This window comes from Theileria equi, chromosome 1 (genome assembly GCF_000342415.1).
Source record: "Theileria equi strain WA chromosome 1, complete sequence".
NCBI classification, from domain to species: Eukaryota; Apicomplexa; class Aconoidasida; order Piroplasmida; family Theileriidae; genus Theileria; species Theileria equi.
In genome coordinates this window covers 2161592-2188991 of record NC_021366.1, presented here as the reverse complement: position 1 = coordinate 2188991, position 27400 = coordinate 2161592, and the positions used below count along the sequence as shown (strand labels likewise).

The 27400-nt window shown below is 41.8% G+C and overlaps 9 protein-coding genes across 9 annotated transcripts, besides 1 other annotated feature; 6 read left to right on the top strand and 3 right to left on the bottom strand.

Annotated features, from left to right (window-relative positions):
- Nucleotides 1-317: 317 nt before the first annotated feature.
- On the top strand, nt 318-1712 carry BEWA_027790 (hypothetical protein; the record flags this gene model as incomplete). The annotated part of the gene is made up of 1 exon (XM_004829539.1): nt 318-1712. The coding sequence occupies one exon, from the start codon at nt 318-320 to the stop codon at nt 1710-1712; it is 1395 nt and encodes a 464-aa protein (XP_004829596.1).
- Nucleotides 1713-2320: 608 nt separating this feature from the next.
- Nucleotides 2321-3572, top strand: BEWA_027780 (Adenosine/AMP deaminase domain containing protein). Its single transcript, XM_004829538.1, has one exon. It carries the CDS (start codon nt 2380-2382, stop codon nt 3448-3450), a length of 1071 nt encoding a protein of 356 aa, XP_004829595.1. The 5' UTR covers nt 2321-2379; the 3' UTR covers nt 3451-3572.
- Nucleotides 3573-4098: 526 nt separating this feature from the next.
- BEWA_027770 (hypothetical protein) lies at nt 4099-8811 on the top strand (the record flags this gene model as incomplete). The annotated part of the gene is made up of 1 exon (XM_004829537.1): nt 4099-8811. The coding sequence occupies one exon, from the start codon at nt 4099-4101 to the stop codon at nt 8809-8811; it is 4713 nt and encodes a 1570-aa protein (XP_004829594.1).
- A 2343-nt stretch (nt 8812-11154) lies between these two features.
- BEWA_027760 (hypothetical protein) lies at nt 11155-15162 on the top strand (the record flags this gene model as incomplete). The annotated part of the gene is made up of 3 exons (XM_004829536.1): nt 11155-12582; nt 12912-13149; nt 13475-15162. 3 exons carry the CDS (start codon nt 11155-11157, stop codon nt 15160-15162), a joined length of 3354 nt encoding a protein of 1117 aa, XP_004829593.1.
- Nucleotides 15163-16869: 1707 nt separating this feature from the next.
- Nucleotides 16870-17861, top strand: BEWA_027750 (uncharacterized protein). Its single transcript, XM_004829535.1, has one exon. The coding sequence runs from the start codon at nt 16944-16946 to the stop codon at nt 17808-17810; it is 867 nt and encodes a 288-aa protein (XP_004829592.1). The 5' UTR covers nt 16870-16943; the 3' UTR covers nt 17811-17861.
- Nucleotides 17862-17985: 124 nt separating this feature from the next.
- Nucleotides 17986-19188, bottom strand: BEWA_027740 (signal peptide-containing protein; the record flags this gene model as incomplete). Its single annotated transcript, XM_004829534.1, has 1 exon — nt 17986-19188. The coding sequence occupies one exon, from the start codon at nt 19186-19188 to the stop codon at nt 17986-17988; it is 1203 nt and encodes a 400-aa protein (XP_004829591.1).
- Nucleotides 19189-19278: 90 nt separating this feature from the next.
- On the bottom strand, nt 19279-20779 carry BEWA_027730 (hypothetical protein; the record flags this gene model as incomplete). The annotated part of the gene is made up of 2 exons (XM_004829533.1): nt 19279-20463; nt 20528-20779. 2 exons carry the CDS (start codon nt 20777-20779, stop codon nt 19279-19281), a joined length of 1437 nt encoding a protein of 478 aa, XP_004829590.1.
- Nucleotides 20780-21243: 464 nt separating this feature from the next.
- Nucleotides 21244-23277, bottom strand: BEWA_027720 (RNA recognition motif domain containing protein; the record flags this gene model as incomplete). The annotated part of the gene is made up of 3 exons (XM_004829532.1): nt 21244-22007; nt 22188-23111; nt 23253-23277. 3 exons carry the CDS (start codon nt 23275-23277, stop codon nt 21244-21246), a joined length of 1713 nt encoding a protein of 570 aa, XP_004829589.1.
- Nucleotides 22417-22462: a sequence feature (CT-rich).
- Nucleotides 23278-23955: 678 nt separating the features above from the next.
- BEWA_027710 (hypothetical protein) lies at nt 23956-26464 on the top strand. Its single transcript, XM_004829531.1, has 3 exons — nt 23956-24256; nt 24292-24439; nt 26191-26464. Exons 1-3 carry the CDS (start codon nt 24207-24209, stop codon nt 26446-26448), a joined length of 456 nt encoding a protein of 151 aa, XP_004829588.1. The 5' UTR covers nt 23956-24206; the 3' UTR covers nt 26449-26464.
- The last annotated feature ends 936 nt before the right edge of the window (nt 26465-27400 follow it).

The following is a 27400-nucleotide window of genomic DNA, read 5'->3' as shown; positions in this document are numbered from 1 at the left end:
CTGTATCTGCTCTAACGATTTAGATGTGTATGAATTACTGTACTGTGTTTCTATGCCACATTTTAATTCATGGTTGCCAGAACCGATGCCGTTATCATGACCCAGTTAGTGGCTTAGGGGCAATAGAGTTTGTGAAAGAAGACGTATTTTGATCCATGAAGCTAATATTATGACATTTTCGGAAAGAATAAAATATCAAAAGTTTAGACTGAAGTTTCAACTAGGCAAAGGCCTATAATTATCGCAGGTTTAACAACAGCTTAAAATGAGATTAGACAGGCAAAATCATGATAAATACAACATGATGGCGAGAGTAAATGAAAAGTGAAATTACAGGAGGTATGAAAGGATCAAGCAAGGGCACAACCATTCAGAAAGGTGCCATGTTTATGGCAGGTCTGACTCTCTTGCAGTCTCTCCGTGTGGCTTTAACTGGAGCAAAGTTTGCACTTGACAGATTTAAAATTCCTCAGCAGCATGCCAGTTCGTTCATTAACATGGTCCATAATCCTATGGAGTTGGCAACGTTTACTGGAATGGCTATTGTCAACATAGCACTTATTTGGAAGGAGAAGTGGAAGAATTATGCTGGGTGTCTTGCCGCTATAACGAATGTAACACTATGCTGTTCATTTGTCTTACTACTATATGCATTTACATCTGGAGGTCAAATGGGCAATCTCACATTCTACTACTGGACTATAGTCTTCGTCTCATTTATCTACGGACTAAATGTGGCCTGTGTAATGGCTGTTGGAAGCGCAAATGCCTCCCTTTTCAATATGGGAATTCCTCTTTCTGGTATCCAGGTTTGCATCTACTACTATGTCTTCACTAAGTTGTCTGAGAGGTATAATTGGTCAAACGTAAGCTACTGGATCATATTCTGGCAGCTTATTATAGCCATATTGATTTCAGCAGCCTCTGCTGCTGTCTGGATTATTGCCCAACCTAATGGTGGTAACGGTGGCGGTTCTCCTGGTCCTGGTGCTGTCTCTCCAATTCTTATGGGAATGGTAGGTATGGGTGGTATTTACGCCTTCTATCCTGCTATTGCTCCTTATAAGCTGACTGATGTTGGTACTGGTTACACTATTGACTTGGTTGTCTTGTTCATGAGCGCAGTTCCAGGTATTTTGATTGCCATCTTATGTGCTTGTAATGGAAGTAAGAATGGGATAGGTCCAAATCAAGATTGGAGTAGTGCTCAATGGTGGCATAGTTCTTGGTTTTTGGCAATTCCACATATTACCGCAATGGTCTTGTGTTTGTGCACACTTCACTACCCTGGTAGTGGACTAGCAAGTTCTATAAAGAGCAGTGGTTTAAAGGTTGGAGTCATTACTGTGACCCTAAAGTTTTGCGAGGAAGGACTAAAGGCAGTGTCTTATGCTGGAGCTAGTAAGCAGGTACAGAAGGAGAAGGGAGGTACTATTGCATCCTTAAACACATTCACATCCCAAGGTTTAATGATCATTTTGGCCTTTACTGGAGACGGTTACCTAAAGACTTACTCCAAGTATGAGAATGATCGGAGTAAGTGGCCCACTAAAGACTTTGGGTTCTGGAAGTCCTTAGGATACTGGACATGGAATGGAGCATATGTGGCCTGTAAGAGTGTTAAGTCATCCTTTACCAAGAATGTTAGATGCAAAGTTTTGGGTAAATCAGAGGCCTTACTCATTGTATATGCAGATGATGATCATATGTAGGTTTGAGGGGACTTCACATTGTACCTCAACCTAATGTAGAGTCTTCAAATACACTAGTGAATATTACCAGTAATAATGTAGTTTTGTCCATTTATGGGCAGAGTAATAAAGCGCATTTCGTGCGTAAATGTAAATGTTATAACGTCATACACTCCTTACTTGCATATCCATTGTATATTTCATGCCATTAAATTGTCCAATGTGACAATTGAAATGTTAAAGCCTATTCCTGGGTCCTCTTAGAGACAACATCGCGTTGGGAGCACAGGAGGACTATCTCCACACCTTTGCATCTACACCCAAAACTGCAAGATACATAACCATTACAAACCTTTTATAAGAAAGGATATCAACTTTATGGGCAAATACAATGATCAATAATCCAACTTTGGCTCAGTAATCGATAGGACCATGCTGGTGAGCAATTAGGCCAAAGTGTGAGGGTTTGAACACAAGAAAAGAGAGTAATGTGCAAGTATAACTAATAAAAGATCCATTCCTGGCCAAATCTGAGAGTATACTGGGGAAAATTATCCCCAGAAGAAAGAAGAAGGAATAAATCACCATCTTCTTCAGAGGAATGAATGTGTAGCATTGTTTCCACATTGCAATCATTTATACTACAAGTTACACCTTTAGTTACAAGATACTCGTTGTATTTGCCAGAATGACAATCGATTACGATGTTACGGCCACAACGTTCAACCTCCCTAAAGTGGAGCTTCACACTCACTTGGATGGCGACGTCAGAGCTGAGACTATCCTCCATTTCGCAAACAAGAGAGGAATAAAGCTACCGGCAAAGACAGCCGGAGAGGTTGTGGAACACATTACATATGATACGATAGGCTCTCTGGACTTTAGCAATTTTGACCTCGTAAATGCAGTCGTTGGCGGCTGCAGAGAGGCACTCAAGAGGATAGCCTATGAGTTTGTTGAGACAAAGTTTAAGGAAGGTGTAATCTACGTTGAAGCTCGCTATAGCCCTCACTTTTTTGCCAACTCTAAAGTCGTTCCCATAGTCTCTGGCCAGATCCCAGGAGATGTAACACCTGAGGACGCCCTTGTGGCTGTGCTTGAGGGATTTAAAGAGGGTGAAGAAGAGTTTGGTATCAAGGTCAGGTCCATTCTTTGTTGCATAGTACCTCACTCTCACTGGTGTGATGAGGTGGTGGGACTATGCAAGAAATATCGCGACAGAGGAGTCGTAGGAATTGATATTGCTGGAGGATTTCCCTTGGAAAATGTTCTCTACTCTGACGAAGCTGTAAAGGCATTCCAGGAGGCAGAAAAGTTTGGCATACATAGAACTGTGCATGCTGACGAGGAATACACACCAAAGCATATAATGTACGCCATTGAAGCATTAAAAGCAGAGAGAATAGGTCATGGATTGTGGGTTCTTGACGACCCAAAAGTTTATGAAAAAGTAAAGGAAAAAGGAGTCCACTTTGAAGTCTGTCCATGGGTCATTTATTTTGTAAGCAAAAGGGACTATTTAAACAACCACCCAATTGTAAAGTTCAAGGAGGATGGAGTGAACTACTCGATAAATTCTGATGATTCGTTCATGTTCCGTAAAGGTCTAAATGGGAACTATTCCTTCTTGGCAGAGAGGTACGGTTTTACCATAGACGAATTCAAGAGGACTAATATAAATGCCGCAAAAGCTGCTTTTCTTCCAGAGGATGAAAAGGAGCAACTCTTGGAGAGGCTATACAATGCTTATGGAATGTAGAGTAATGACGATGTTAGGCCCTTTATAATGACCACACTCACCTTGTAGATGAATGTTATAGCCATAAATGTAGTTGTATTTCCATACTCATACCGTGGATGTTTTAACTCTTGTTTTTCATGCATGCTACATGTACTCTTATGGGATATTTGGGCACATCTAGGCTCTATCAAAGGGGTAGAATTGGTTCTTCACAAACATCTCCAGTTGTTACTCTTCTTTCTCCATGGCATTACATCTACCCCCTACACTCTTAGCCTATACATGGTCTCTTTAGAGTCCCTACAGTAGGCCTTTTGGCGAGGCAGTGAATAGGTGGAGAGATGAAATCTGTGCCAGCCAAAGCTACTCTAGAGAAAAGCTCGAGAATTTTAGAGGCTGGAACATTCGCACATTACAGTATAATCGATACCTTTAGCAATTCCACACTATAGAGGAGCAAAGACATACATTACAGTCCATAGTTACTCACCCAGTGCTGGATGACTAGACATAAGTTCTGGGCGTTTTGGACCAATACGCAACCTCTTATTCATACCCTGCGATACAATTAAAATGGTACGGAGTACAGCAATAGCATGAAAGTGATATTGAATAAAGAATGGACGAATTTGTACTATCTTTTGAATCTTCTTCCTGATACCCCAGATGTCTAGGAAGAAACAAGAACTCCGTTTCCTCTTCATTCTCGGTACCAAGTCTCTACAAGATGGCAGGAATATGACTATCCTAGTGATATTCTACGCTCTGTTCCTGTCTATAGTTTGTAGCTCAACGGATTCTCGAGATGGTGGAAGTAATGGATATACTGAACCTTTAGTATCCAAAATTGATGGTTCAAAATACAATGTATCGGTATCCAAGAGTAATGGTGTTCCAATCCTTAAACTAGAGGCAAAGGAAGGTATGGTAGTTACTGAACTCAAGTATGGAGGCGAGACTATATGGGATGGAGATGGAGAAGTAGAGATTTTATCAACTTTGATCTACTTTAGTGATGATAGACCAGAAGTAGTGACACTAAAGTGTAGGGAAAATGGCAGGGATCGCACCCTAATCCTCCATAAGGATGGAAAGAAGTGGAAAGAGAGTAAGGAGGAACATGAAAGAAAGCTCAAGGAACTACAGGTTACTAAAAAACATGTAGAGGTTAAAGCTCAAGAAGCCAAGACAGCTGCTAAAGAAATTACTGTGGTTGCTACGACAGAGGCTGTTTTCACTTCCACAAATAGTGCTGGTAACGCTTTCAGAAAGAAAACCGTTTCAGGGGATATACAAGTTGGAAATGATTTAGTAGGAGATACTTCAAGAGGTGCCAGGGTTGAAGATGAAGAGTCTACTGAACATTCACCTTCGCTAGGAGATAATGATGATAGCGGAACAGAAGAACCAGAGACTACCGAAGAGAATGAGGTAAAGGATAATGAACCAGAAGAACCTAAAGAGGAAGCCTCTATAGAAGCTCTTCTGGACCTGCCAGAGCATATTCCAGAACATCCTCAAGAGTTTGAAGATGAGGATGAGGACCCAGAACCTAATGACGATGGTTTCTGGGATACTCCTGACGACTACTCTGAAAGGCAAGATGATACCCAAGACGAACCAGATGGACTTGTAATTGATGATGAGGATCCATCTGAAGACCATGAAGATGAAGCGGAGGAAGCTTATGAGGATGATAGTCTTAAAAGTGCTCCTGAGACTTCTACTAAATCACGAACACGTTCTGAAGAAGGTACTATTGGAGGACTAGAACGAGGACATCCTAAAGAACCTGAAGACAACGATCTAGGGGAGGAAGATGAAGATGAAGCAGAGGAATCAGAAAACTCTTCTAGTAGTCCAGTTAGCATGGATATTGCCGACTTAGACTCTCAAAACTACAAGCATGTTGACTATATCTACGATGATAACCACATTAGACTGTTCCTACCAAATGAGGGTATGATCATTGCCAAACTAATCGATGGAGAGAATTCTATATGGGAGGCAAAATCCGATGAAAAGTTTGAGTTTGCCAAGGTATACCTAAATAAGGACGGTAAAGCAGAAGTCATGCTCGTTACAAAGAATACTCCATCTGGTGTGGAGCGTAAATATTACACAAAAACTTGGACTGGATGGAGGGAATCTAAAGACATTGGTGACAGGGTACCCAAGTTGAAAGTATCTGCTCAACAGAAATCTGACTTTAACATTGACCTTTCATTAGAAACTAGTACTAAAGAATGTACCATTTTTGAAGCGGAGTTACTGGGAGTTACCACTAAACACATTTTTCCTAAACCTGGATATATCGCAAAGGAAGTAATGTCCAATGGTGTTACGGTATGGAATAGTGCAAATGGCAACGAAAGGTGCATTGGATGCGAGTTGTATCTTAGGGGACGTGGACATTTACTCCTTGCAGTTGCCATTAAGGGAAGAACGAAGGAGTACAAGTTTTTTGAAAAGGAAGGATCTAGGTGGGTTCCAGTTAAGAATGAAGAGTTTTCTGAAAAGTTTGAACGTGAAGATAATGCAAGAATCTTATTCATGGATTTTTATGAGACCAATGAACCGGAAGGGCAGGATATGAATGTCCCAGAGCCACAGGGAGGAGAAGCTGAGGAAGAGGAAGATGAACCTCCATCTCAAGAAGTCAATATGACTAGGAATATTTCAACATCAACTGGAAGTTCTTCTGACCGTGTTGATGCCTCCCCTTCTGAAGTGGATAGACTTCCGAATTCATCAAGAGAAGTAAAACGCAAAATTACAAAGGATAGGGAAGTCAAGGATATACCTGTTGAAGTAGAAAACTATACAATCAGGAGGAAAACTAGCACTCCCACCATTCACAAGGAAACAGAAGAGACTATTAGAGCTCAGAGAGTTCCTGCCAATCATGTAAACAATAATGCACAAATGCAGAAGAATATAAATTGTAGAGAAACTTCCAATTATAATGAAGATAAAAATATTCAGCATAAACAAGCTATAGTCAGTAACTCCCAAAATTTTGATGTTAACAGAATCAATTGTATTGGTAGTTGTGAACAGTGGTTACAAGAATCTCTAGAAGGTTATGAAGGTGAAACTGAGGGTGAAATGAAGATTAAAACATCGAGGGGAACTCCTCTTCCAGCTCCTAGATTAGCTGGACAAGTTGATAGTACTCTTAATCTTGCCAGTCCAGATAATTCCAAGTTAGAGCTTGTGGAAAGTTCAGCTTGTGGAGTAAGTTACAGAGGATTAAGGCCAAAGGGTGCTTTTCATATATCCTCAGTTATGGATGGTCAAGTTTCTGTATGGACTGCTAATGGAGATCAGAAATACACATGTGTAGAATATTATGAAAAGGATGGAGTAACAATTCTCCGTCTAAAAATTTCTGACGGTAGTGATACTATGCCAAAATACTTTGAGAAAGTAGATGGAGAATGGGAGAGTATTACAGAAGATGATTATGATAAAAAGATTGAGGAGATGATGGGCGAATCCGGAAAAAATGTCTCTCTAAACATTTCTCATCCTAACAGACTACTATGCAAGTCCTTCGATTATAACTTTGCTGGTAATGCTGTTCAACTCATTGTTCCTAATAAAGGCATTTCTGTATCAAAGCTCATGTATGAAAATGGGACTGTCTGGACTCCTGGATATGATGAAGAGTTTGGATACGCCAAGACATATCTTAATAAGGAAGGTAAAGCAGAGCTGGTGTCGGTTACTCTCAAAACATCATCTGGTATATTACGAAGAGATTATATGAAGGGTTACAGTGGATGGACATCTTGCAGTAACACTGAAGAGAGGATGAGGAGCTTAAGGACCTCTACAACTTTCAAATCTAATTTTACCATGGATATTGCCTTGGCGAATAGTACCAAAGAATGCAGTGTCTTTGAAGTAGATCTTCTAGGTATTACCATTAGGCATTTCTTTCCGAAGCCCGGATACGTTGCTGAGAAAGTTAAGGACAGAAATATATCCCTATGGGAAAGAGGGCAATTTGAAGTAATAGGTGGATCTAGTGATCGTTGTCTTTTTTGTCTTATTTATAAAAATGGTGATAAGGAACTAGTGGAGATGATCCTCTTGGAGAATTTATCAGAAAGGGGCAGATACCTTGAAAAGGTAGATAGAAGATGGGCTAAAATTACACGGGGTGAATTTGACAAAAAGTATTATGAATTGAGAAGACTTTCTACTCCACCTGCTCCACAAGCTACTAATACTCCAGTTGCTCAGTCAGCTGGACAATATAATTTTGATAGTAGGGTAAAAAATTCTCAAAGATCTGACAAATACAGAAACACAGACAACCTCGAAAGTGAATCAGGATTGACTGATGCTGCAGGTGCACTCAGAGGAGGCAACCAATATATAGCCTACGATACTGACACAATGTATATGAATAGAGAAAAAGAGTTCTGGGGGAAGATGGATTACACAGACTCCAGAGATTTATTTAACGCTCAGCCGTATTTGGAATATGGGCCCATGGAACAAATTTATGCGGAGCCTAGGGGTAATTTCGCACGTTATCCCTCAAATCTCATGATCCCTGATAAGGATTCATGTACTAGATGTGCCATGGAAAGAATGATAACACCTATCTTCTTTCCAGAATTTCAGAGTGATACAGTTATTAATGTCTCAAAGTATAATCCAACCTTCTACAACATTTACGACTACTACTTTGACGATATAATCACGAGGCTGATTGTTCCTTGGTATTGGACAGAGATAACAAGCCTTAGTCACGGTGGGAAAGCTATATGGATTGCACAGGAAGGAGAGAGTTTGGTGTATGCCACTGTTCATCTGAGGGACACTATGCCAATCCTGGCCTACATTTTAAAAAACAGTCCCTCTGCAAATAAAAGCGAGACGATATTGAGAACTAATCATGGATGGAGACTCATAGGAAACTACCCTGGTGCCTTCAAGAGTATCCCTAGACCAAATGTGGTTAAATTTCATTGTACTATAGACCTCACCTGCCCCGACCATGGCAGAGTCAAGGTCTTTGATACAGTTCTGGAAGGACTTAAAACCCGATTCTTTATTCCAAGACTAGGATTTCGTGCCTATAAAATCATTCACAATGGTGCCGTCATATGGAGGTCTCCAGAGTATGAGTATTCAGGAAGAAAATCCCAATGGAGAGCTATTCTCGTGAGAGCCTACCTGAGGGGTAACTCCTGCTTCCTTGTAAAGGCTACATTGAAGGAAACAGGTGACTCATTAAGCTCCATCAACTACATTTACTTGAACGGTAGATGGATTGAAATAGATGAGCGTCAATCTGAAAGAACGAAATGGGCGCTAAAAGCTTGTGGAGATTCACAGGAAATACCTACTAGACATTTTTAAATACACACCCTTGGTGTCTTTAAATGCAGTTTTATCTCCAAACTCACATTATGGAGACTCTAAATTTTGCTATACATCTACATGGTAAGTTAATGGCGAATGAAATGTCTTGACTCTGAATTTTATGTTCACTACATTGGATGGGTCTTTCGTACCCAAAAGATGATACACATTGTGCAAATCCCGCAGGAATCTTAGGGTAGTTTGGCATCGTCTAAATCGGAGTGGCGTGCATGTAAAATCCCCCATGGGTATAGAGACAATTTCCGGAAATTAACGCTTGTGAGTTTGAAAGCATCCCATAAAATTCATCACCAGTTTTATCAGAGTGAATAGGTGCTATAGATGGTGAAAGATTAAAACATCGTATTGTTACTCCTAGTGGATGTGGTGAAACTCTTCCTCAACTCTCACCTCCAGGACAAAGTGCTGGTCCTGGACCTGCTGGCCAAGATGGTTCACTTGGTACTAATGCTAGTAAAGCTACTTCTACTCCTCATTCTTCCTCTACTTCTCAATCTCCTGGAACTTCTCAAATCTTTCCTTGGAAAGAGACTGTCTTTGGAGGTCTCGCTGCTGTTGTATCTGGATTAGTTGGCTTCGCGGGATTTAAGGGTTATAAATATTACTCTGTCCTGTTGATACGTCAGTTGTCTGACCAATAAAACAGCCCAACCACTTCTTACCGTCGCTGTTTGTGGAAGGAGTGACTTTGTTGCATATGATAGGTTCATCAAAGATGTTTCTGGATGGAAAAAGATAACCATTGAAGAATTTGAACGTAAGCTTGAAGATATGAAAAAGGCATGACTTTAAAGTCCACATAATTGAATGATTTAACACCAGCAAATTTAAATGTATATAATCAGAGTATGCCAAAGGACAGAACGATACACAATTTATACATTTTTAACATTTGTATCTATACATTGCCCAGTTAGCCAGAAGTGGAACGTTCAAAGCCGATTCCATTTATTCTTGCGGTTTAGTCTCTTTCACCAGGTTATGTCGCAAGTCGGGATAATTATCACCACTTACTTCCATTATTTTCTCAATCAGAAGGAAATTTTCTCCAAACTCATCACCTTTCTGCTCATAATCTCCATTCAGTATAAATAATGGATGAGGATGTGATAGGTATGGGAGTATTATGGAATTAGGCAGGGAATGTCTTACACATTTTAGGCGTTAGCCGGTATGACCAGGATGGCCACTATAGAGGCACTAATGCAGTTTTATAAGGATAGATAATGCAGTAAAGGATATAGTTAGAAGGCTAGTACAGGAAGATGTTTGAATGATGACTGAGATTGATGACTAACATTCCACGGACTAGGAATCTGCAATGTACTCTCAACGGAGAGTATATACAAGACTCTTCTTGATGGCTAAAGCTGGAATGGATCCAGAGCTAATGTTCTACCTGCAAGGGATAGAAATACCCATTCACCTACACTCTATCTTACAGTGGACAAAAGGATAGTGAAAAGAAGCCTGTTATGAGAGAGCATGTTGTGGATTAATAAGATGATCTCTACACATTCCTGGCATACTTTCAGCTTCTTTAAAATCTAAAGGAGGTGGAACAAGTGTGACTGTTTATGGAACATGCATCCTCAATAATGGTACGGGTTATCCATCTATGTAAGCTACACTCTACTAATACCGTCAAAGGGTAATGGTTAGTATATACACCATGGCTTAACAGTTAAGGTGAATAGACAGGACTCTTGATGCTCCAGAGAGTGTGAGTTACTAGTCTACTAGAATGGTAGACACCTAGACAGACTGGAAGAATGTGCTATTCATAGGATAACCAGTAACAAAGATACAAACTTCATACTCTATATGAGGTGTTTACGCAGATCAAAGATGGATGATCGCAGTAAAATGGACACTCCAGGTTAGACGTGCGGAATGAGACATTTTCATTCCTCTAGAAATTCGGGGGCTAAACGAGCACACCTGTGGAGGAAGAAAGGGGATTTGCAGAGATAAAATTATGGCGACTCCGATGATACGTTATAAACTGTAGAATCATCTGTTTATGCCAAGTTCGACGATGTACCTATGGGGTCTGGAATCTCCTCTTCCTGGGTCAACCTTATCCTCTAAATCTGCCTGTTACTCATCTTTATCGCATAGTTGTAAAATATTTTAGATTTCCCTGTTAAAATGTAGTAGTATAGTCCTAGCACGATGTTGTCTAATCTGCTGAAGGTCCTTGTCTACTTGGTAGACTCAGACAAAAGGATGTAAAAGTGGCTCGAGGTGCTATTCGTCGTAGCAATCTTCCGGGTTTAACGCTCTACTAGGGCATTAAGGGTACTTGGGATGTCATAGATGAGCACAATGACAGAGACTGATAAAGGCAATACTAACCAGAAGGTGGCATCCTTTATGGTTGGCTTTGCCCTAGCCCAGGTACCTCGTTTGGCTGTTTCGGCTGGCAAGTTTTCTGCTGTAAGGTTCAGGATCAGTTCTAGCTACATTCCTCTCTTCCTTAATCAGATGATTATCTCCTACAGAATTGCTGCTTTACTTGGAACAATGGTGATGAACGGATTAATTCTGGGTTCACCTACATTTAAGGATTCTCTAAATATTGTATCTTCCATATGCACCTCTCTGATGCCCCTTTGTTATGCTGTAACGTTAGTTACATTCTACACTGGAGGGGACGAAGGATACATTACAGCTTACTACTGGGGTATTGTATTGACGTCATTCATGTACGGTTGCAGTGTTGTTTCTGTAACAACCTTGGCGTCGAGCGAGATTGCAGCATATCTAGCGGCTATACCAGCGGCATCTATAGTTTCTTCCTCATACCATCTCTCATTTGTTAAGTTTGGGAACAAATGTAGACTTCAGAATATAAACTACTGGGTAGTAGTATGGCAAATTATCACTGCGATTGGTTTAGCGGTAATTGCAGCAGGAATTTGGATACCTGCTTACGGTGGTGAACAGATCAATAGCGGTAGTGGTGGTGATGATGATTTTTCGACTGGATGGAACCTATCCAAATCACCACTATTTCTAGCTGCATTCGGCTATGGGCTACAGTATGCTTTCTACCCTGCCATTGCACCTTATAAGCTTGCTGGTATTCAAAAGGGGTTTTACATTTCCTTGATATTGCTTTACACTGGAGCAATACCACCTGCAATTCTACTATATCTAAAGGAGGCAAAGAAGGGTCCAGACAGGAAATGGGAGAACCGCGATGCTGCATGGCATTACGCTTGGTTCCTTTTTGCTCTAGAGGTTACATGTGCATACATTTTCACGATTATATTGCACTATCCAGACGGGTTTATAGCCAGAACACTTCGGAATAGCACAATACTCCTCACACTTGTTATTGTCTTGTATGATATGTGTGTACATACTACTAGAGGTATTGGATCTAACGGGGCCTCAAGACAGACCAAGAGTGGTAAAGGTAAAAACCGACAAATGGCCACGCTAAACACATTACTTTATTCTATAATGCAGTTGATATTCGCTTTCATGGGTAATGGGTATCTCAAAACGTACAGATTGGCAGAGAAGGATCCAGCAAACTGGCCTACTGCTCACTATGGCTTTTGGAAATCGCTTGGCTACTGGTGTGGTTGCTCCACCAAGTGTGCATGCAAAAATCTTCTGACAGCCTTTACCACAGACGTTAGAGGATCTATCGTTGAAAAGAAAGAGTTTCTCTATATTGTATATGCAGATGAAGCAGATAATATTAGAAAGCCTCCCAAGACGAAAAATCCTAAAGTAATGAAGATAGTTTACGACATATAAATCTGGCGAACATTTCTCAATTCTACGCCACTATAAATGCAGTATTTTCACGCCCCTGCAGTTTTAATTTGTTTGCTATTCTTGTACTTGGTATTACGGTTAGTTTATAGTCCAGGCTTTGTGTCCCTCAAAATGTCACTTCCGCTAGGTCTGGACCACCAGTAGTACCAGATTTACTAGCAGGGGGAGTACGATCAGCGGTTTTTAGAGGAACCTTAGTAAAGGAAGAAGGAGGAAGAAGAAGAGTAAGGAGAGCTTTAGCTTAACCAACAGATAGACTAGCTTCAGTAGTAGGAGTATAGCCAGGAGATAACAAGGAGGGAAAAGCCCATAAACTCAAGGAAGAGAAATCTAGAGCTGATCAGGCTGAACATGGTGAACTTAATGCTGATGGCGAAAGTGGTGCTAATGCTGCTCCTTTAGATCCTCCACATCTTGGACAGAATGAAGTTCAACGTGAGGAAGTTCCAGCAGCTGACTTATCTGACCAGGCTCCTGATACAGAGTCTGAGACTAAGATGCTTCTTGGAGCTCAAAGCGGTAATAGTTCATGTAGACGAAAAGGTGAGCACTAAGGATGCTAAACTGTGATTATATCATCCCGATGTATTGACAATTATATCAGCAGACGTGTTCCTCCATCCTTAGGGTAGGAATGTATGGAAAAGGCTGTGAACAGGTATTCACATGATATTACCGCTTCTGAAACTCTAAAGTTATCAATTTCCAACTTTACATGGGTACAATGTAACCATAATCCCGTTCCTCCTCCCAATGGGGTACACATTCACATCCATTCCTCTTCCATCCAGGTTCGGGCCCTTAAGCCCAAAAGGAGATATTTACACGCGAGATAAATTCATAGGAATTTTAACTGGTAAAATCTACGGGATAATATCGGGAAAGATGAGATCCTTCTCGTTATTATCCATAGCATTCTTTGTTGGATTCTGTTATTGTATTCCTCCAAATTCAAAAGGAAGTGGTGGCAACGCTACGCAGAATTCTAGAGAAGTCAATCCTGCTTCTCAAGTTCAACGGGTAGTTCAACAGATTCCACAAGAGAAACAGACTGTTCCAAGCACAAATGTTGGAGCTCCTACACCTGCTGCTACAGTGATTAAAACGGTGGAGCTTGATCTCAAAGATGTTGACAGGAAAATATTCTTAGCCACGGAATCTTCAGAGAGTGGACTTGTGGAGAAAACATTTACCGTGAAGGTGAAGGAGAGTCATCGTCTCACAGAAGTTTACGAGCTTAACGTTCCGGTTTGGAAATCTGATTCTCCGAACAAACATTGTACACTTGCTACCGTGCACTTTGAGGGAGAGAATCCCATGCTAGCATCTTTATCACTTAACCAAGGATTTGTTTATTTAAAAAATAAGGACGGTAAATGGGTTGCTGTTTCTAAAGAAGATTACGATGCTGCTCTAACTAATATGAAGGCACGAGCTTCCTTACCTGAAGCTAAGGCCGTTGAATTAGATGTCTCTGATGTAGACGGCAATGTATTCGTGGTTAAGGAGGAAACTGTTGAAGGAGTACCTCTAAAGACCGTTACTCCGAAGGAAGGTCATCATATATCCTCTGTTGTGGATGGAGAGAAGGAAGTCTGGAAAGGTGCAGATAAGGAGCATGGTCAAAAGGTAATGATCTACTATGATGGAGAATCCCCTGCATCAGTAGTTGTAAACTTTGTAAAGGCTGATGGAACAAAACCTTGGAAATATCATAATTTGCAGGATAACAAGTGGAATGTGGTAAATAAGCAAGTCAATGAAAATTTCGTGAAGGAGCTAATGAAGAAAGCTCCCCAATTTCCTCCACCAAAAGACCCCAAAACCCTAGATCTTTCCTCTCTTGCGGACTCTCGCTATAAGACGGTAGATCTAAGCATTGATGGAGTTCCTGCGAGGGTTTATGTAGTTGGTCCAAAAGAAGATATAAATAAGGTCGAGTGTAGTGAAAAGGAAGTATGGAAGGCACCAGATGCCACTGGAGGTGGAAATAGATATAATGTAGCATCGGGACAAAAATGCACCTGTTGTATAACATTCCTCCAGGATACCAGTACTAACATGGCAGTAGTTGACATAAATGATGGGAATGTGCTCAGGGAAATATTCAAGTTTGATAGAGATGAATGGAAGAAGGCAACCAACTATCCACAAGACATTGCTGCCCTGAAAACATATACAGACCCCCCAGCAAAGTTCACTCTGGACATTTCCTCTCCAAAAGAAGATGGTGAAAGATTTAAGCTTGTAAAGGAAGAAAAGAATGGTGTTACTACTCAGCTCTTTGCCACAAAACAAGGTCATCTCATTCAAAAGGTTATGGACGGAAAGATGGATGTGTATACTGTCCCGAGGGATCAAGTTTGTTACCTTTGTGAGATCCATTCCAAGGGTACCTCTAAACTGCTAAGAATACACTCCCATAAAGACTATAAAATTGAATTCCAGTGCTATGAGAGTGCAGGTTCTGGATGGAAGGTAGTTGAAAGACAGTACTTTGGAGGAAAACTTGAAAACATGCAGCGTGATTAACAATTGTCACAAAAGAACAATTTAAAATGCAGTATAAAGAATCCACTGTCTAGCATCTCAAATCCGTGATTCACCAACGGACTACCGCTTGTACTCTACATTCACATCGCTAAAATGCCATCTTATACATTCATTAAGAACTGAATGACTCACGACAAAGATGCTTTGGAGTACATAGCGAACATTTTGGATGCCAATACACTTTCAAAGAGGTCGAAAGATGGTACCTAGCATAAACCGTAATTTGGTTATTCTTGTACTTTTCTCATTACACAGGTTTTTAGATACTTTTACTCGATAAAACCACTTTATCCTCAAGGCCATGCTACATTGTGGGAGTTCTTTTGAGGTCAAGGAAGCTGTATCTGAGGATGCTCCAGCTCCAGACTTGCAACAGGATGATGAAGTTGAACATCTAACTGTATAGTATTGGTATAGAGATACTTCCATGAACGAACCCATTTTCGGAACCTAATACGGGCTATGGAGATTGCAAATATCGTTAAAGGTGGATGTGACAGTGCTATTGAATGGCAACAACCGTCAATACAGTAACATTCAAACACATGCTACCGAGGCTAATTGACCATACTGTCACGAGTATTATGGAAATAAGAAAGTAGTGTTAGACAATACTCAGCAGCTTTGGAATGCGCATGTCCTGAGAAGATTTTCCAAATCCGGATAAAGAATCACATTTTTGTATCCAGTTTTAGGAAAGAGATGACTCCTATAATGATGGATTGCTTGGAATGTAAACTTTCTCCTGGGAACACCAACAAAGTGACTACGCATTTCTGTTAGAACTTCCCTTTGTCCAGCATCCATCTGCATCTATTCCGACACTCTTAAGTATGTTGAGAACATAGCTAGTGATGCCTCTACATGGACTGCTTAACCAGGCTATAGTCTCTAGTCTTGTCCATTTACGAAACGGATGTATTACTCATTTTGCAGTTTCTTGGGAACAACTTGCCGCATTTTAATTTGCACTTGTCATGTAGTACATGAAAGGTAATTTATATAATGGCAATGGGTGGTCATTTTTGCAGTTGCAAGCTGGGAAAAACCCTGCATGCAGAGTAATAGACACAGATTTCGTAAGGAATATATGCCAGCTTACCTAAACTCGGCGCTCACAGGTTTTACAGCAAGCTGAAAGTTCTAGCCATCCATAGATGGACGAACGATAATGGCGGAGGGATATGGACCATTCACAGACACCGTCGACTAGCCACTCCTCCAAGATCCCCTTCGGCAAGACCAAGACCACACCATCCAGCAGTCACCTACACATCCATTCATCTACCAGTGAATAAACATGCAAACATCTCGGATGGCTCAGCTATAGCGGCCATGAATCTGGGGAGCCGAGAAAATTCTTCGCTGCACACTCGTACGTCCACACACTTTTCTGTCTTCCACGGGTTCCCAATATTTCCGCGTATTCACAATTTACTTTCCGTAGGAATTTGCGTAAACGCCAGAGGTTTCCAGGGCTCGTCCTCTCCTAGCCGCTTGCATAGGCAGTTCCTTGTACCCGCCAAACTCCTTGCGGCAAACTCTTTCATACGATTCAATGGCAAACGTTCCTCTTGGCTCATTCATCAACTGGTGAATTTTCTCGGCTAATGCCCTAGGGATTCTCAATCCTATGGGGGCCGCTCTCTACATGTGCAAAGTCCCTCTGCAGGGCCCCTGCACTCTACACATTTGCAGGAATCCCACGTAATTCCTCGTCATTTTAGTATTATGCAAAGGTTTCGCGCAAATTTGCCCAAATGAGGATTTTATTTGGTGCATTTGCGCTTCTGGCTCATGGGTGGTGTTTGGCCACGAGACCAAACGTTACGCTCGATATTGCGAGCATTCAACCTCATCATTTCAAGGTAACGGAGGAGAATATAAACGATTCGTTCCTTTCCAAGATTTTAAGTTCACATAATCGAATCGATACGATTGTATGCAACGGAAAACCGATTTGGAAGGCGTCGAATAATAGAGTCGAGTGCTTCTACGCAAAGGTCTACTCTAACGTGCTAAATTCAGCTCTAGTCGTCAATTATGGAACTCTTCCTACCAAGAATTCGCCCTTTGGAGATAATGAAATTGCCTACTACGTCAGGGGACCGCACATTTGGAACCAAGTCTCGTACCAGACGTTTCATGCACTGCTTGTTGAGATGGGATGGAACCAAAGTGGGCTCGTTAACGTTAGTCTGGATGTGTCACAGCTTTCGGACTATACATTCACCGTATTCCACGGGGATGTGGAGAATGTGCCCTTTTCCATCTTTGTTGGAACGGACAATTACAGAATAACAAGAGTACTTGACTATTGCACCGGCATTTTGGTGTTTGATAAGGATGAAGTTTTCACGGATGCCATGCTATTTTTCGACAAGACTGCGCCGGCTCTGCTTTGCGTCTCGTACATTTCAGCCGACAGGACCGGAAGAAAGAATCTACACTATGAGCTTGTGGATATGGTCTGGAGAATGGTTAACAAGGATAAATTTTATTCAAAAGTTATCGAGATTGGAACAAGGGAAAAGGAACCAACCAAGACACAAACCAAAGATGCTATGATGGTGGTACCTGGACTCTTGCCAATTTTCACAATGTTGTTACTTTGTATTGTAGGATAAATCGCTGTCCTTTTCCCGTTGGGATTTTAATGCAGTTTTAATAGCCAGTTGGCTTTTGTAAATTTTAAATAATGCACGATATACATGGTTGTCACTGTTCTTTTGTCGAGAATAGCCAATGCAGCTAAATGATGATTGTTTTGCAACTGAGCAACGGTTGCAGCGCATCCATCCACTAGTCCTCTTCCGTGGGAGTGCCCCTGTAAAATTTCCTTACAATGGACCTTTTGGATCTTGCTTCATCAGAGGAGCGGCTCCTCGATCTTCTTGAGGAAAACAAACCGGAAAACATTCCAGAGAGGCTTATACTGGTGTCTTCTTCATACCTACTAGGGTCTGAAGGCACCCTCGCGCGTCCTCCAGGTCTATGACTGGGTGATGGTAAGAAGAGTCTCTCGAGGTAGGATGGCGACTCTCGCTTTTCTGAACTGGCCACAAATCCTTCCATATCGCCAGATATCACTGTTGCTCTGAACCAATTGTTCACGTTATCCTCTGTCACTGATTTCCATTCCCTATCCTCCATTTCAAACCACTCTGACTTGCCTTCACCCTTTTCCAGAATGTTCAAGAGAAGGAATTTTGGGGAGTTATTCTCGAAGTATAGGTCACAGGATAAACATATTTCATCTCCACAGGCCTTCCATATGCCCAGATGCCCATCCACAACTTCTGCGGCATTATAGCCTGGTTTGGGGAAATGGAGTCGTACGGGTTTCTCCACAAGCCTAGTCTCAAAGGTGGTGCATTCCGTTGTGGTAACCCTATGAGAAATGTCTAGAGAAAAGTTCTCTATTTTTGGTACATGGCGTGTTAGCTTTCTTATTTGACTACCAAACTCCTTCCACTCTCCCCATCCAAACAGAGTATTTACAAAGCGCCTGAATATTAGACCAGAAGATCTGCTAGTCACAACAAGTACCATGTTAGGATTATTGTCCTTTAAACCAATTTTCAAATATTCAAGCTTGTCCCACTCTTCTGCAATCCAAATTGTCTTTTTGTCATCCACCAGTTTCGTGACATTCACGTTCTTGTTTGGGACAATAAGCCTAATTGGAATGTGGTTGTAAACGTAGTCGAATTCCTGGAATATTAATGGATTAGACATTGCCAAGTTAATGGTATGACCATTTGATGGACCATGCATAAGAGGAACATCTTCTCTGGGGTTTTCCTTTGGTCCTATGGCTTGACATACGTCCTCTTCTGCGGCTCCAAGTTGAGAAGATGCACCGCCTTGAAGATTGTGATTAGAGGACTGATTTGTGAAGGTTGAAGGCTCCGTAGAATCTACCCCCCCAAATCCATCTTTGTCATCTCCACATCTACATAGCTGAATGACAGCTATTATGGATAAAAGAGCAAGAACTCCCATCCTTTATCCTAGTTTTAGCCCACTAGAATTTTAACATGCAAGGCATTACTTGCGAGAGAGTGGCAGAAAGGGAGTACAAAAAGGTACAGATTACAAACTGACCATGATGGAGAAGAGACGATTAGGCACCCATTTACTGGAAGTGATCCTCAATAGTACCAAAGGGTCTCCTTTATAGCGACTATAGACTTTCCATCCTCCAAAAAATGCTGCAGCGGATCCGGCAAGAGTACCCGATAAGGCATATCCAAGAGTAGCGAAAGCAAAAGGTTCAGCACCAGTAAAAGCTTGAGAAGTAGGAGGAGCAGGATCAGGAGTAGAAGCAGTATCTTGGTAAGATGGGCCAGAATGTTGATGAGGAGGTCCAAGAATTGTCCTTAGAGCCTCTATACCAAGTTTACTAGCAAGAGCTGCCCCTATAGTATCTATACCAGTTTTGCTGACGAAATCAGACCCTGATTTTCCAAAATCAACCAAGTTTTCTAGTAGTTGTTTATTACTAGCAACTTTACCGAGTCCAGAAAGTGCTCCTCTAAGTAATGTACCAAGTAAACTTACAGTAGGGTCTACTACAGTTCCACTTGGACTAGCAGCAGGTCCAGGAGGGGTTCGAGGTTGTTGAGGGGGAGGTGGAGGACATGTTCCAAAGTTTCCACATTTAGCCTCTTTTAGTGCGTCTTTAAGCTTGGACCAGTTGGTGCATTCAATAATATCTTCCGGTGTTACACCTTTGAGGTCAGGCAAAGTTTCTGTCCACTGTTCAACTTTGTCATTACCAATAGGCTTCTTATACCAGCCTGTGGCTGCACCTCCATCAACGTATATCAGTTTTGGATTACGACTACAGTATAATACGTATATAGTTTCTACGCTAGACATCGGCTGTCCATTCAAATTTATTCTATTCCTAGTAGACCCACCAGTAGGATCATACTTGATAGCTGCTACCCTCAATCCATTGACAGTATTAATCTTATGCCTATAGTAATCGGCACTGCGATGGTTTTGTTTACAAGAAACTTTCTTAATAGTAACGGAGACCCTCCCGCTATTACCGGTAGGATTATGGTATGCACAACAGTATGACTCATTATTTTTATGTACCTCAGAATTTTGAAAGGTGGGATTTATGGTGACAGCATCGTTAAGTTTGCAGTTAAGACCATCAAGTTGAGTCTCAAGTGTCTTACCGGTGAGTGGATTGTTTCGAGGATTTCCAGAAAGTGGTTGCCAGCTATTACCTCCCTTGTTATAGCTATAAATGAAGTTCCCGTCCTGTTTTTTTTACTTCCGCTAACAGAGGCGTAGAAAGCCGTGTGTCGTTTTCCCAGTACCATACCGCAAGATGCTGGATATTATCACCAGGGGTAATTCCCAAATCAACCGTTATTTCCTGAGCATCTCCATATTCTACCTTCTTAACCTTGAAAGATCCTACTCCACTGGGTGGTCCATGTGTAAACTTCCAGAAACCAGAGCTTTCAGGATTTTCTTCTCCAGTTACTTTAACAAATCCACTTCCAGGAGGATATGTGGTTTCTTGTCTATTATCAGGAGGCTTTTGTCTTATATCTATGCCTACTGTAGGCATTCATAATAGTACTTTCTAGTCTCCCACCTCAAATATCTCAAAACTATGTCATAATACTATCATCTACTTACTCCCTACTCATCCATACATTCATCCTCCCTCACAAGTAGCTCACCATCAGAGAGAGTATCCACAGAAGAACAGGAGTAGCTATCAACAGAGTCGTCAGTAGTAGAGTATGGATGTTACAGTGTAGAGATTGTCCCATGATACCTTCCGATAGTTATCGTGATCAGATTGGAGTTTAGCAAGATGGCCATCTCCCTTAAGATTAGAGAAGTTACTACGGTCAAGTACTCCTTTGTGATCCTCATGTTTCCTCGGTACCTCCTCCAGATGTTTTTTATCATCATCATGGTCTTTGCCAAGTATATTTCCACATGCATGCACACTCATCCCTAAACTGCCACCTAAATAAATCAACTGCTCCATATACTCGTGTACAGAGAATACAATACAATTAATTATTCATCATCGTCGTCAAAGATGATCGATTTCGGCTTCTTGGCCTCTCCATCCTCTACGGCCCCCTCACCGCCTCTATTTCCAAATCCAGAGGTTGGAGAATCACGCTTAACTCCTCTAGAGAAACCACCGGTTCCCCTACCTCTTTGCACAGTGCCTCTTCCACGCATAGAAGGTCTGCCAGTACCCTGACCATTGGCCCTAGGGAATGCGTACTGAATGCTCACTGTACGTCCATCAATTGCTGTATTATCATACTCAACAGCCCTGGCAGCGGCCTCAAGGGTAGTAAAGGTAATGAAACACCTTCCCATACTTTTTCCAGAATCTTGGAACTTTGGTATATGGCAACGAACAACCTCACCGCATTCACTAAACAATTCCCTCATTCCCTCTTCAGTTGTATGGAAACTTAAATTCCTAATGCAAACCTCCTTGCTAGGCTGAGTGTTTGGGTTAGAATCAAAGCTCTTTGTTCTTCCAAACTTTCCAGCTCCTCCTTGACCCTTGTCACCTCTTGGCTGCTTTTGTCTGTCAGCAGTAATGTTAATTCTCAGGGGATTCCCCATGTATGAAGTCTTGTCAAATTCAACAGCCTTTGCTGCAGACTCTTCATCCTTGAATGTTATAAATGCAACACCCTTGCGCTGGATCAAGTTTATGCGTGCAACTGGACCACAATCAGTCTCAAACAGCTCACGAAGCTCGTCCTCAGTCACCGTTGTAGGCAAACCGCCACAGTAGATTTCGTTTCTCTCTGGTTCTGTAAATTTAATGTGGAGGATGAACGGAGATAGAGGGGATGAAAATTTCATAGACCATCTAGCCGTAGTGAAAAACATGCACATGTGCTCATAGCTTCACTCTAATGTTTCCACAGAAATTCGGAAGGAAAGTTGTAATCATTGCGAGTGCAAAATACATAGATGCAAATCAAACAAACCTAGTGATCCAGTTCTCTTGAAAGAGGCCTGGGTTTCTTGGGACTGCTCCTCAGATTCAATCTTGGCGAGCCTAGATGGATGAACCAAAGAGGCTGCTGGTTGAGATTCAGACTCTGAGGAGTCAGATTCTGGAAGAGCCAATGGCGCATTGATCTTGTCGTCTTCATCATCGGAATCACTGTCTGAGCTGCTATCTGAGCTCGAGCTCGATGAGGAGGACGAACTGCTAGATGAAGACGATGACGACGAAGAAGAAGAGGAAGATGATGAAGAATCAGAGTCATCATCTGATGAATCTGCAAATGTTGCAAGGGATGGTGGTTCCACTTTGGCAGGTTCTGGTTCTTCCTTCTTTGGTTCAGGCTCAACTACCGCTGGTTCTGGAGTAGCGGCAGCAGCAGCTTTGGCCTTTTTAGCAGGTGTCTTTTTTGGAGCTGCTTTCTTGGCTGGCTCAGCCTTTACCGGCTCTGCAACAGGTTCAGGTTCCACAACTGCCGGAGCGGCCTCAGCTTCAACTTCAGGGACAGACTCTTGGGAAGCTGTAGCCTTGGTCTTCTTTGGAGTCTTTTTAATCTCCTTAACAACCTTTTTCTCGGCAGCCTTTGGTTTTGTCTGCTTTGCTGCTTCAGTTTTTTTAGCAGCAGCCTTTTTCGGGGCTGGTTTTTTAGGTTCCTCTTGACTCTCACCAGATGCTTCTACAGTAACTTCTGGAGCAGCTTTTGCCTTTTTGGTTGCAGCCTTTTTTGGAGCCGTCTTCTTGGCAGGTTCAGCTGCCTTTACTGGTTCGGGTTCCGCAACAGGCTCAGGTTCTGCCACCGCTGGTTCCGGAGCAGGTTTGGCAGACGATGAGAGCAAAGACTTGATTGCTTCGTCATCGCTGCTTGAGTCGTCACCACTTGAATCGGTGTAGATGCTTGGATCCTCTATACATTAGAATGAAAAGTGAACGAATAAAAGGCTGCGCAACGAACATGTAAACGTGCATCTAGATAGGTCGGCTCAGTTTGCGAGTCTCGACATGAGAATTTAGAAGTAGCAATTATCATCAGAGCCACGGTACTTACCTTTTCCGAGTTGAGGCTTTGACATTTTGGGTATCTTGTAGATTCTAGAGACAAATGAGCGATCCTCTATACTGAAAATAATCGGGCTGTAGCAAAAAACTACAGGCGAAGGCTAAAACTGCGTTATGAAGGTAAATACCACTGCTTGGGAGTAATAAAGAGATTTTTCCAATAAATACTCAATATGCCCATAACATGGCGATTTTAGACAAGTTGGTCCATAGACGCTGGCCAGCAGCACCGGAGACCCCACGCCCTGGTTTCGTTTATCTCGTCATTCGTTTTGGATTCTCGTCAGTTTCTTCTCATTGTTTCCCATTCCCGGACTTTATCTGTCGTTTAGCTCCAAAATTTGGGCTACCCTTGCGCATTTCTGGACCAGATCCGTCAAACAGATTTATATCTCGCCAATTTAGAGCACTAGACCATGATTCCATGTTTTTGCCACCTATAAAACTATTCATCGCTCCGTCTATGGAGTAGTTTGAGCGGTAACTCTGATTACTCGGCCATTCGTGTCTTGACCTCTAAAACGACCGTTCTTTAGGCCATAAAATCCCATTCACACGCTTCTAACCCTTTATTATTCACATTTGACCGATTTGGAGAGTGTAGGTGCTTTTGTCGGTACTTGCGCGTGTGCCCGCCTGGGTCGGCTGGTAAAAATCTGTGGCGCTAATTTGTGCATCGAGTGTATATTTTTATACGTTTGCGGACCTGTGTATATTTCTCAGGTCCATAGATATTCGCAGGTTTATATGCCACTCGGGGTCCGTGTGCCATTTGTCTTGGGCCTTGCTGGGAATTTTCTTCTCCGAGGAACACCTTTGTTTCGGCAAGGATAATTTATATGACATCGTTTCGGTCCAATAATGGCAAAGTTGCCGCTTGTGTGTGCGAAAATCTAAATGCATAGCTCTAACCGACGTGATCGTTTGAGCTACACACGTGTACATGGATGATAATCTCCCAAAGGAATACACCCGTTTAGCCATGGGTAATGGGTACGTTTTTTCTAGGCTCTCTCACACTTGCGCAGGAGGCTCCGTAGAATAGGCGAGTTCTTCGCCAACTACGCAGGCATCATCTGTCTAATCGACTGCATCGTCCTGCCAATCATCATTGCAATCACAAGTTGCCTCAATGTGTTTCGAGATTTTGAAACCGTCAAGAAGATTACACACGTGGTAAGTATGCACAGGCCAGAGAATGGGCAGCCAAGGGCTCTCACCAGAGGGGAAATGGAGGCTATGTCCGTAGCAAAGCGGAGGACTAGCGAGTATACGCAGTATGGGAGTTACAAAGGCGACCGTAGGGAGCCTCTGTATCTCTATAAATATAGGAAGAGTAGATTACAGAGGGACTCTTTATACTCCAGTCGACTATCCACGCTCTACTACTGACGACTGCATTGATAGCTGTTCATCTTGTTCTGTGGAGCCCCTATCTGACGGTGAGCTAGTTGTGAGGGAGGATGAATGTATGGTTGTCTAGGGAGTAGTTAAGAGAATGTGCTCCCTTTGGTCGCATTGAGATACTCATGGATCTCAGAGTTTTGAAAGACAATACTCTCTAATCATGGAGGATGAGCGGGTATCTGAGAGTGGAGATAACTCACCCAAATAACAACCACTTGACTCAGAATGACTTCTCCCTCATCTGGCGTTATCATTAACATAAAACAGAATACCGCTATAGGATCTACTACGTATACTTATGGAGTATTTGGCCAAGATGATGGTGTTAAAGTAAATAAAACTGAAGATCCTGCTAGCTCTGGCTTCTGGAAGTTTGAACATGTAGCATCTAATGGAGATCATTTTACCGTAGCACGGGTGAAGTATGGAGAAAGAGGTTCAAATATTCCCAACATAATACCAAAAGGTCCTATTAATGATTACTCAGTATGGTATTGGAAGGGAGATAGTGGACTAGAGAGACCTCTCCTAATAGAAATATGGGATGAGGATAGAACTTACACTTATTATTCAAGCAAAAATGGCATAAGTTGGAAACCACTTCCTGAGAATACATATTCTGATACTCCGCTCTCCGGTGAGGATCTTGAGAGGGAACTTGACAATCTCAATTGCCAATACCACAAATTGATCACTATGAATCTTACTAAAAGCCATTCCGAGAAACATACTAGTGGTGAAAACGGAACACAGTATTGTTGTAAAGAGTATAATAGTAAGGTTCAAGTTAGTGAAGTAAAAGTTTCTTGCCAAGCACATCACCTCTCAAGTAAGCTTACAGCCTATAAACATTCCGTTAATCTTGGTATCGGAGATAAACTAGCAGGAATTAAGTACTACTTAAATGGTGATCCTGCTCCAAAGAATAGAAACCGCATAAAACTTACTACACAAGCATTTCCTATCACCGACGTAAAAGCCGTTACGCCTTCTACTGCAACCAGAAGAACCTGGTATTAATTTATGTAGAGGGTCAACACCATACAGCTAAGGGCTGGTACCAGAAGAATGACAATCAACCATGGGCCAAGCTCTCAAATGACCTCCCTGATGATGGTCCAGAACACATCACAGACCATAACAACTATAACGAACTTGTGAATGCAATAAGGAGCGCTGGTGGTTGTGACTATCCAAAATGCCCTGAAGATGATAAACCTGCTACTGAATCTGCTCTTAAAACTGAAGAACTTAAATCTCCTGAAGCTTTTACTGGTCCTGGGCTTGCTACTCTTGGTATAGGAACCATCTCCGGTACCCTTGCCGGAGCTGGCGCAACATTTTTTGGAGGATGGAAACTTTATAATCGCTATAAAGGAGACCCTTGGGTTAGACAGATTTAATGGATCTATTGTGAATCCATTACACTCCATTTGTCATTCTGGCTGCTACATAATACATAAATCTCATGGCTAACTCACCATACATTATTCATGCATTCAAAATACACCAATATACAGTTGGAACTCTTAATTGTCATTCCGTTTGGAACGCTATCCGTGGTAATGAACTACAGGAAAACAAAGAAGAAGAGACTAGCTGCCTGTGGCACTTGTGGAATTTTGGTTATTATAGGTTCACACTTTTTTCATACAACTTGGATACATTCTCTCATTTCAATTACTGGTTGTGCCATGCTCATTTCAAGCAACGTATTATCGAGGAGACACGCTGAATGTGATCACTGCTCCACCACTGTGGAACTCCCAAACGTCTAATTTGTACATTTCTGTTTGTTCAATGTGCATGAATTTGTGAGATACACTGTGGTTTGTACACACTGAACAGATACTCTTCCTTACGGAATCCTTGGAAAAGAATGTGGATATATAAAGGGGAGAATCGAGCAAATTTGACGACGAGCCGCTCGGTTTAAAATGAGAACTACACGATGCTCCAAGTCTTTAAAAATAGAAGGTATGCATACGTCTCCCAGGAGTATAACCACAGAATCCACTATGTGCTCTTGTCGATAAACAAATCGCGAGCTTAACCCGGGAAAGTGAGTAATCATTCCTCTAGTGATGAACTTCAGTCTTCCTTGAGGACTTCTGGAAGAGAGCCAGTAGGTACGCCAATTTTCTGGCTACCTTTCACACCGGTATGCATAAAGAGGTACAAAATCTGTATAATGTGCAAGAAAAGTCTTGGTATGAAAGTTATCGAGTTATTTTTCCCCACCAAAAAGAGGAAGGAGATTCTACATATTCTTCCTCTTCTCCCTTTAGGTAATTTATCCAAACTAGTAGAATGTGACTTTTATCACATCATCTTTTATTTGGAAACATAATAGGTTCTATAAACCGACGGATAGCCCAAGGAAGAAACTGTCTAACAGAACCGTCAACTGTAAATGCGGTTTAAACCTACACATTTGTTATTATTGCCCACAGTAGCTTTTTACTCCATTATCTATCCTCTACTGTATAGTATACGACTTATGGTTATCACGGAAGCCTTTCCTTTGACAAGGAATGGATTGGACGCAGTTCACTTGAATAAGAACGTATACTAATTCTGGAGTTTATGGACCGTGAATCTACAATGTACTCTCAACAGAGAGTCTATACAAGACTCTTCTTTACAGCTAAAGATGCAATGGATCCAGAGAAGGTGTTCTAACCACAAGGATATTGATACCTATTTGCATCCATTCTATCTTACAGTGGA

Excerpts from the sequence above, each read along its gene's own strand:
- BEWA_027710 (XM_004829531.1), top strand. The coding sequence starts at position 24,207 with ATGGATGATAATCTCCCAAAGGAATACACCCGTTTAGCCATGGGTAAT. Across the intron at positions 24,257-24,291 it reads CGTTTAGCCATGGGTAATGG|GAGGCTCCGTAGAATAGGCG; the intron begins GTACGTTTTTTC and ends ACACTTGCGCAG. Across the intron at positions 24,440-26,190 it reads TCAAGAAGATTACACACGTG|TTGGAACTCTTAATTGTCAT; the intron begins GTAAGTATGCAC and ends ACCAATATACAG.
- BEWA_027780 (XM_004829538.1), top strand. The coding sequence starts at position 2,380 with ATGACAATCGATTACGATGTTACGGCCACAACGTTCAACCTCCCTAAA.
- BEWA_027750 (XM_004829535.1), top strand. The coding sequence starts at position 16,944 with ATGAGGATTTTATTTGGTGCATTTGCGCTTCTGGCTCATGGGTGGTGT.